This window comes from Danio aesculapii, chromosome 12, assembly GCF_903798145.1.
Source record: "Danio aesculapii chromosome 12, fDanAes4.1, whole genome shotgun sequence".
NCBI lineage: Eukaryota > Metazoa > Chordata > Actinopteri > Cypriniformes > Danionidae > Danio > Danio aesculapii.
Window position 1 is genome coordinate 20,312,334 of NC_079446.1, and position 9,924 is coordinate 20,322,257.

The 9,924-nt window shown below is 38.2% G+C and overlaps 1 protein-coding gene across 1 annotated transcript; it reads right to left on the reverse strand.

The window, feature by feature from the left end:
• Window positions 1-50: 50 nt before the first annotated feature.
• Window positions 51-9,606, reverse strand: noxo1b (NADPH oxidase organizer 1b). Its single transcript, XM_056468875.1, has 8 exons — window positions 9,491-9,606; window positions 9,324-9,404; window positions 9,164-9,236; window positions 8,336-8,519; window positions 5,448-5,656; window positions 5,229-5,348; window positions 5,025-5,142; window positions 51-1,093 (listed from the first exon to the last, which is right to left on the reverse strand). Exons 1-8 carry the CDS (start codon window positions 9,554-9,556, stop codon window positions 511-513), a joined length of 1,434 nt encoding a protein of 477 aa, XP_056324850.1. The 5' UTR covers window positions 9,557-9,606; the 3' UTR covers window positions 51-510.
• Between the last annotated feature and the right edge of the window lie 318 nt (window positions 9,607-9,924).

Below are 9,924 nucleotides of genomic sequence, written 5' to 3' on the forward strand. Positions count from 1 at the left end.
TACCATTAACTTGACAAAAAGACTATAACATTAATATAACATTAATGAAACAATGAATTTTTACAAATATGTAAACAGTAACTACATCCAACAGGTTATGCATAATATATAACAAACAAGAACACAGAACAGAATAGAATAAACAAATCATTGCAATATGTTTGCATAAATGTCACATAAACTCTCATCTTTATGATTAGATGTTAGTTTGTAATAATATTAATGTAATTATCAAAAAGACTATTTGTTAAACACTTGCATGATTACAGTGGTTGATCATGAGGTGTAAAGTCTTAGAGATATGCCAACAAATTTCTTTACAACAGAAACCTACGAAACAGCACAAAATCACAGACTAATTTACATCTCACTGTGTTAATCGCGTGCAGAACACACAGAATAACTCTTCATTCCAGAATTTATTTTCCAGATAGAGTCTGACACAAATCATGCTGTGAACTAGAAACAATTTTCATCAGTGATTGGATGAAATTATTTCATTTCATTATTTCAAGCTCTTCCTCCATTTACCATGAGTTGTCTTTCAGGAGCCAGTCGTGCAGATGTTGCTAGAGCCACTTTACGGGTGTAGGTGGTGCATCGCTGAAGGATCTCTCGAGTTTGTGGTCTGGGTGGGACCTTTGGAGCTAGGACTCCCTTCATAGGATGTCCAGAGTCAGAGTTGACAGGGCTGGACTGACCACTGGACATAGCACTATCGCTGCTATCTGGCTCTTTATCCTGCTGTCTCAGAAATCCCTCGTCCTCTTCTGAGCTGGACATGCTAGGGCTCATGGAGGTGGTGTCTGAGGAACTGAAGCTGAAGTCAGTTCCATCATCACTGAAGCTGCCGGACTCTTGGCGCTGCACTGGATCGGTGAAGTGACTCTGCTGTTCTGACAGGATTTCTAGAGAGCTTGACCTGAGGAAAGGGTTGATTCTGTTTTGATGGAGCTCTGGCTTAGGAGAGTTGCAGATAGACAGGTTGATGGTGGAGCTGTGAAGTTTCCTCTGAAGTGTTTGAAGGCCAAAACTGGGGCTGCTGTAGAGCTTCAGGTACATGGAGGGCACATAGCCAGCCTTATTGTTATATCTGATGATGGAATACAAATGTTATCATTGTTGTGTGTGTGTTCAGAGATTACTACTAAAACCCTGTTGCGGGTGTGATATATACATCATTTCTAAAGACTTTTCACCTTTATTGATAGGACAGTGGAGATTTTCAGACTGGAAAGTTTGGGGAGCAGAGACAGAGGAAGGATCGGCAAAGGGTCTCGAAGCCGGCAATCGAACTCAGGTCACCACGAGCACCTGGGTGCTGCTATGTGTCGACACACTAACCACTAAGCTATTGGTGTCGACATATAGGTCATTCCTTACAGTTTTTTCTTGTGGTTTTAAATTCAGATTTTTTTCCAACTATTCAACTATTGGAAAAAAACTAATTTAGAAGTCTTTAGAATTGCATACAAAGACAGTATGTCCAGCTATAGGAGGGCTTTAAAATCTGCCAGGGCTGAGCACCTCCGCAAACTGATAGAAAATAATCAAAACAATCCTAGATTCTTATTTAACACCATCGCTAAATTAACAAATAATCGGTCATCTTTGGAACAAAACGTTCCACCGCAAATTAGTAGTGATGACTTCATTAATTTTTTCAGTGATAAAATAGAAGGCTTTAGACAGAAAATAGGAGATATTAAACTTTCTGCACCGCCTTATACTTCAGATCCAGTAAACACGCCTCTGAATCTAAATAACCTACAGTGCTTTAAAATCATAGAACAGGAAGAGCTAGACAAAATTATAAATAGCTCTAAATCAGCTACGTGTATATTGGACCCAATTCCAACAAAGTTACTGAAAGAATTGCTACCTGTTATAGGAGAACCTCTTCTTAACATTATCAACTCTTCTTTATCTTTAGGCCATGTTCCAAATCCCTACAAGTTAGCTGTTATTAAACCTATTATTAAGAAACCACAACTGGAACCCAGCAACTTAGCTAATTATAGGCCTATTTCAAACCTTCCATTTATATCTAAAATACTAGAAAAAGTTGTTTCTGCTCAATTATGCTCCTTTCTGCAGACCAACAATGTTTTTGAAGTGTTTCAGTCAGGTTTCAGAGCTCATCACAGTACAGAAACTGCATTAGTGAAAATAACCAACGATTTACTCTTAGCTGCTGACCAAGGGTGCATCTCGCTATTAGTTCTACTCGATCTTAGTGCGGCATTTGACACCATTGACCATGGTATCCTTATTAATCGCTTAAAGTCTACAGGTGTCCAGGGACAGGCCCTACAATGGTTTAAGTCATACTTATCTGACCGTTACCAGTTTGTAAATATAAATGGACAGCCTTCACAAATCAGCCCAGTAAAATACGGGGTGCCTCAAGGATCAGTTTTAGGCCCTTTACTGTTTACAATATACATGCTACCCCTGGGAGACATTATTAGAAGACATGGGATCAGCTTTCACTGCTATGCAGATGATACTCAATTATATATTTCAACTAAACCTGACGAGACGTCTAATCTGTCCAAGCTAACTGAGTGTATTAAAGATGTTAAAGACTGGATGACCAACAATTATCTTCTCTTAAACTCAGACAAAACAGAATTATTACTTATTGGGCCTAAATCCTGTACACAGCAGATCTCACAACTCGATCTACAATTAGAGGGATACAAAGTTAGCGTTAGTTCTACTATAAAAGATCTGGGTGTCATATTAGACAGCAATTTAACTTTTAAAAATCATATTTCCCATGTCACAAAAACTGCTTTCTTTCATCTGAGAAATATAGCTAAGTTACGAAGTATGCTATCCATCTCAGATGCAGAAAAGCTAGTCCATGCTTTTATGACTTCTAGGCTGGACTACTGTAATGCTCTGTTTGCTGGCTGCCCAGCATCCTCTATTAACAAACTTCAATTAGTACAAAATGCAGCTGCCAGAGTTCTAACCAGGTCTAGAAAATTTGATCACATCACCCCAATTTTATCCTCCTTACACTGGCTGCCTGTTAAGTTTCGTATTGAATTTAAAATATTGCTTCTTACATATAAAGCTCTAAATAATCTAGCTCCTGCTTATCTAACCAATCTTCTGTCTCGCTACAATCCAACTCGCTCTTTAAGATCTCAAAACTCAGGACTTCTGGTAGTACCTAGAATAGCAAAGTCGAGTAAAGGAGGTCGAGCCTTCTCATTTATAGCTCCTAAACTCTGGAATAGCCTTCCTGATAACGTCCGAGGCTCAGACACACTCTCCCAATTCAAAACTAGATTAAAGACCTATCTGTTCAGTAAAGCATACACTTAGTGCACCACTTAGGGGGCTTCCACACAGGTTATGCATCTTGCTGATATACACTGTGAACATCAGCTACGCTAATTATTTTCTTTATTCTCCATTTCCACCTGGGGATACTCTTCCCGAGGCCCTCAGACTATGCAGAGTCACTGATTCGATCCAAGACCAACGACGAGATGATCCCAAGGTTTCCATATCCTGGACCTGGCCGAATCCTGAACAACTACTGCGATGGTCATGGAAGAGTGGAGAACATGAGACTGTTTCCTATGACGCTCCAGAGACAGACGAGTCTTCGCTGAGGCCAGCTTCCAGCCTCCGCCACTGAGACTGCAGCTCTGCACAAGACGTTTGGCCAGCGGAGAAATTAAAATGGTCGTGCCCTACTGAGCCTGGTTTCTCTCAAGGTTTTTTTTCTTCACTTCCGCCTTTAGTGAAGTTTTTTTTCCCTCTCCGCTGTCGCCACTGGCTTGCATGGTTCAGGATCTGTAGAGCTGCGCATCGTTGGATTTGCTCTTCAATATTTGGACTCTCAGTAGTGATTATTAAACCACACTGAACTGAGCTCAACTGAACTGAACTTAAACACTACAAACTTAACTACACTGTTCCTATTTACTGTGACCTTTTATGTGAAGCTGCTTTGACACAATCTACATTGTATAAGCGCTATACAAATAAAGGTGAATTGAATTGAATTGAATTGAATTCAGTATTGGGAACCTAACAATAGCTATGTTTCCATCCACCTTTTATGCGCATTTTGCATATGGTTAGGGTAATTGAGCATTGTTATTATATAACAATGGTTTGTTCTGTAGACTATCAGAGGAAAAAATTAGCTTAAATGGGCTAATAATTTTGACCTTAAAATGTTTTCTTAGAAAATTAAAAACTGCTTTTATTCTAGCTGAAATAAAACAAATAAAAACTAATTTTCTCCAGAAGAAATAATATTATCAGACATACTGTGAAAATCTTGCTTTGTTAAACATCATCTGGAAAATAAAAAAGAAAAAGAAAAAAAAATTGGTCCCACTTTATATTAAGTGTCCTTAACTACTATGTACTTGCATCAAAAAATAAATACAATGTACTTACTGTGTTCATAATGTATTTGAGAACACTTGTCGTGCTCTTGAATTGGGATAGGGGTAGGGTTATGGACAGGTTTGGTGGTATGGGTAGGTTTAAGGGTGGGTTAAACTGTAAGGGATGGTCAACAGTGTATTTACAAATGTGAACACAGAAGTATTTACAGATGTAATTACATACAGGTATTTAATTAAGCATAAGTACACAGTAAATACATGTATTTACACAATAAGAACATTGTAACAAATTATTAATTGCTGTGTAAGTACATACTAGTTAAGGACACTTAATATAAAGTGGGACCAAAAATTCAAACGGGGGCTAATAATTTTGACTTCAACTGTATCTTAATTTCCAACAATACTTGCTGCATGCTTTACCGTTTCACCTTTGATGAATTGTTACTTGTGCTATCTAATCATCAAAACACACGACAACTGCTTTCTAATAAAGAACAACTGCTTCCTTATGTTACATAACTGCTAAAATGCCCGCGCTTAACCTACTTATGGTCTATTAATACATCTGTCTTAAACATAGTTTGCAATTCCGATCATTGTCTGTATGTCAGTGTGTGGTAGGTAAACAACTGTAATTACCTAACAAGCCACCAGCCATTATCAGACCTCTGCAACACCTCCACAACAGCACCGATGCTCAGCGAGAGCTCATCCTCTTTTTTAGAAGTGTAACATCTTGTCGCGCAGTACAGAGACACTAGGGGAAGGAGAAAGTGTTCAATTAGCAACCTTATATTGAGAGATTCGTTATGGCAGAAAGTTTATGCAACTACTGTGGCTTACTTTCACAGGTCACTGAGTTGTACTTGTTTTCTTGCTCGTCTTCTTCCTCATCACATAATTCCAAGAAAGGAGCAGGAAACCAAGCTAAATGTTTATCCTCATTCTCCACAAGCCACCAACCTGATCATGTAAAAAATAAATAAATAAATCAAGAAGCTACAGTATCAGAAAACACACAAAGAACTGACCATTTCCTTCTTTCTGAGAATAATTACAAACCTGCTTTGTCTTTAATGAGCACATCCAGTCTTTCGCCAATTGCGACTTTAAAGGGCTTGTTCTTTGTGTCTTTGGTCTCATATGGAGCTACGCATTGATATGCCTTGGATACAAAAGGCTGGGTCACATTTCCATTGCTCAAATGTTTATTCTGCAGGTCAGGTCCTCCATGAACAGTGGGGATGTTGTCTGATTGCAGAATCATCACACTGAATGGAGAAGAGAGAATTTTTAGGAGACATTTACATATACTGCACATTTACTTCAAGTTCACTCCGATTCAGAATTGCTTGTCAGCTACCAGTTGCTGTTTTTGTGTATGTATCACCTACTGTGCATACTAAACCAAACTCTAAATTCTGCCTTCACTTGTTGTAAACCTTTCTGAGTTTCTCTTTTCTGTTGAACACAAATGAAAATATTTAGAAAAATGCGGCTTGATTGCACCCATTGATTGCATAGTATTTTTTCCTACTATGGGTTGCACGGTGGCACAGTGGGTAGCATGTTCGCCTCACAGCAAGAAGGTCACTGGTTCGAGCCTCGGCTGGGTCAGTTGCCGTTTCTGTGTGGAGTTTGCATGTTCTCCCTGTGTTTGTGTGGGTTTCCTCCGGTTTCCCCCGCAAGTCTAAAGACATGGTTTAGGTGAATTGGGTAGACTAAATTGTCCGTAGTGTATGAGTGTGTATGGATGTTTCCCTATGATGGGTTGCAACCGGAAGGGCATCCGCTGCGTAAAACATATGCTGGATAAGTTGGTGGTTCATTACGCTGTGGCGAGCTTAGATTAATAAAGGGATTAAGCTGAAAAGAAAATGAATGAATGAATGGAAGTCGATAGTTGCCAGCAATCTGCATTCAAAACTTCTTCTTTTGAGTTCAACTGATGAGGATCAGGCTAGTGAAGTATGGAGTGCTATTCACAATAAGCATGCTGCCCCTGGGAAACATTATTAAGCCTGGTTTATACTTCTGCGTCAAGTGATCGACGTGACCTAGGGCGCAAGCCTTGCACGTAGGCGTGCATTTATACTTCTGCACGCTGTTTCTGTTGCTCTGCAATACACTTCCGAAACGCGTTGACAGTTGACAGTGCGTGGATGTTTGTTTATATTGGGTGGATACAAAATAATTGTAAAAGTATGATATTAATAGTAAAAAAAAAAAAATAAAATGTAAAACAATAGTAAAAAAGTGTCACTAAATAAACTTGGACGGCCGTTAATATCCCTGTGTGGCCTGTCCAAATAAAGTCTATGTGTGGGAAGCACTCCAATGTTATTTGTTCTACTGTCAAAAACCTGGGTGTTATATTGGACAGCAACTTAACATTTGAATTTGTCCCTTGTCACAAAACAGCCTTCTTTCATCTTAGAAAGTTCACTAAGCTGAGAAACATGCTATCTATCTTAGATGCAGAATCGTTAGGTCATGCTTTCCTGACCTCTAGACTGGATTACTGTAATTCTCTGCTTGCTGGCAAAATGCAGTTGCCAGAGTTCTTACCAGGTCAAGAAATTATGATCACCCCAATTTTATATTTATTACACTGACTGCCTGTTAAGTTCCATATTGATTGGAAAATATCTATTCTCGCTTATAAGGTTCTAAATAGTCTAGCTCCTGTTTATCTAACCTTCATCCTTCTTGCTAAACATCCAACCCACTCTTTAAGATCTCAAAACTCAGGACTTCTGGTAGTACCCAGAGTAGCAATTGAATGGGTCAAACACAATCGAAGCAAAAGAGCTAAAATAAGTGGAATAATGAACAGAAAAACAGGCAGATGCTGTGTTGAGCACTGCACAGTCACAACACAATGTAGTATTCAGACAGGGACAGCTTATTATATAATATAATTACATGATATTACAAAAATTCGATGACTCGTGGGAACCCTGAAAAGCAGACCAGACACCAAACTGCACTTACTGAAGCATCCACGCTTGAGTTTCAGAGGACATACCGAGTGCTCTGCATCACAAGTCCTACACTGTATCATTAGAACTATTGAGTAAATCATCAGAGAACATCAGAAAAGTTGTTATGTACATGTTGGAACTTGTTTGTTTACAAAACTTGCTCTTCTTATAAGCATTTTGAAGTCTTTATATATAGGTATGTGTTAAAAATGCAGCCTATTTGTCAGTAATTGTTCCCAAAATGGGTGTCCGGACCCCCCGGGGGGTCACGGGGTGATAAGCAGGGGTTGCTTGGTGATATCCTAAAATCAAATTCCTTTTATTAAACTAGTAGAATTAAACTACTGAAGAAAAAAAATTACAGTTACATAATTAAAATAAATTTTAATTAATTGCAATTAAAAACTATCAGCCTTTCGATTTTGTTGCGACACCTGGGGTGATTATGTTATATTAAAGACACAGCAATAGCGTCAGATGCAGCTGATTGATTTTATGGCATCAGGTTAAACTTTCTGACACCTTTATGGCACTCACATATGTTAAAAATAAATGCAGGCCATAATAAACATGGAGGATGGCCTTCGAATGGCATTCTCCGAAATAAAACGACAAATAGACGTGGGCCTATTGGTATGTGTTCACCGTTGTTTGCAAGCTTTATATATTTATAACCACCTCAGAGGATATTGGGGGTTGCGAGTCACTGGCATTGTTATTTTGGGGTTCAAAATTAAAGTTTGGGAACCACTGGCTTAGACAAGGACAATTGTTTTTTTTACTTCCTCCCAGTGTTCATTTCACCTAGAAACTGTATTAAAAATGAAGTTTGTTTTGGTGCTTTCCAGAATCGCATTTTAAGAATGAAACTGGGTTGTACATCAGCTGTACACACCTACTATATTACTATGTTTTTGATGAGCTGCAGCTACCTACTTATTTGCTGCAGGCCAGTAATCTACATACCTGTTTTGTGTATATTCTGGCAGCAACTCCTGTTCAGTTGGCAGAAAGAATTGGATCACCTCTCTGGAATGTGACACAGTTGTGTCACACTGCAATAGGCTAGAACAGTACTTCTCCAGATTCCTCAGACGAGACACAGACTTATCCAAACCCTTCAACTGGAACGTGGGCTTCATGACCTGGGCTGCAAACAACAAAAATTCATCATTGAGTAGCACAAAAAAAAAAACTATGTAGATAAAAGTGTTTAGTGGTTTAATAGCAGTGTTGCAGATATGCAGTCAAAGTTTAGCTCTGTATTTTCCAAATAAATGAAAAAAAGTTAACATTTTATTAAGGTGTCCTTGTTAGACGTGATAAATGTTCTTATTAATTCTCCACCCTAGACCCAACCCGCATTCTAACCCTAATCATTTTGTAAGTATAATTAATTAACATCACTCATTAGTGAAATGAATAGTTACAGTACACCTTAAAAGGAAGTGCAAGCAAAAGTATTATTATAAAGGTGCCTTATGTACTTATAACCCTTATTTAAAATAATCCTGGCTTTATTATAAAAATGTTTATTGTAGTTAAATAGGTAATATTAAAGTATAATTGCTGCACCAAACAAAGCAAAGTTACTTGTCATATTTAATTGCATTAATGACTATATGAAAGTTTGTACATAAAGGATGAAAATACATTAACATGTTACTTTATGCATGCTATTATTGCACAGCCTTACAATAGAATATACTATATATGACTTGGGGAAAAACAAATAGATATCACAGATAACTATTACAATTTTCTACGCATATTAATCTGTCAGTCATATTTTACCTCCAAATCTAGGAAGCACCCTGTCTTCTTTACGATACGGATTTTCGACAGGAAACTTCTTTTTCAGTTGCCTCTATTGAAACGAGAAAAGCTAATTCGTTAATTTGTAAAGTAAGAGACATTTTAAAGAGACATTAACGCTAAATGACTGAAAACCTACATGCAGCGTTCTGAAGTCTCTGAGGGATCTGTACACTATCAGTTCACTCTGGTCTGACCACAACACGGATGTCATGTACTTCTGCACACAACAAACAGTCAGTTAATTATGAACATAAATATGACATAAAGTAGTTCTACCAGCTTTCTACAAAAACATCATCTTACTTTGTCCTTTTCCTTCTTCATCACTCCAATAAGCTGGACATCGACAGGAAAGCGCGGGTCACTCATCCTGTAGCAGACGCAGTATTTGACGAAAGAAAGTACAGTATGAAATCTTTCCTTCCTTCTCTTTCAGCATCAGCATCAACCGCATCATTTATATACAAGAGTACAGACATAGGCGTGTTGTTTTTGTCACGTGAGCGTTTAAAGTAAGTTGAGGGAGCGCTGTGGGGAAAAAGCGGATAAGAGGCGGCGTCACGTGCGTGTGACACAATATTTGTCAGAGAATAATAGTCAATCAGTGCTGTCTTCAAGACGGGAAGAGTTATTACACATTAATATTTGTCAGTGATAAGACGTGCTGTTTGTTTTGAAGTTTGTTTCTAAAATGCACGAACATACATAGCCTGCTTATATAATTTAACTTTATGTCT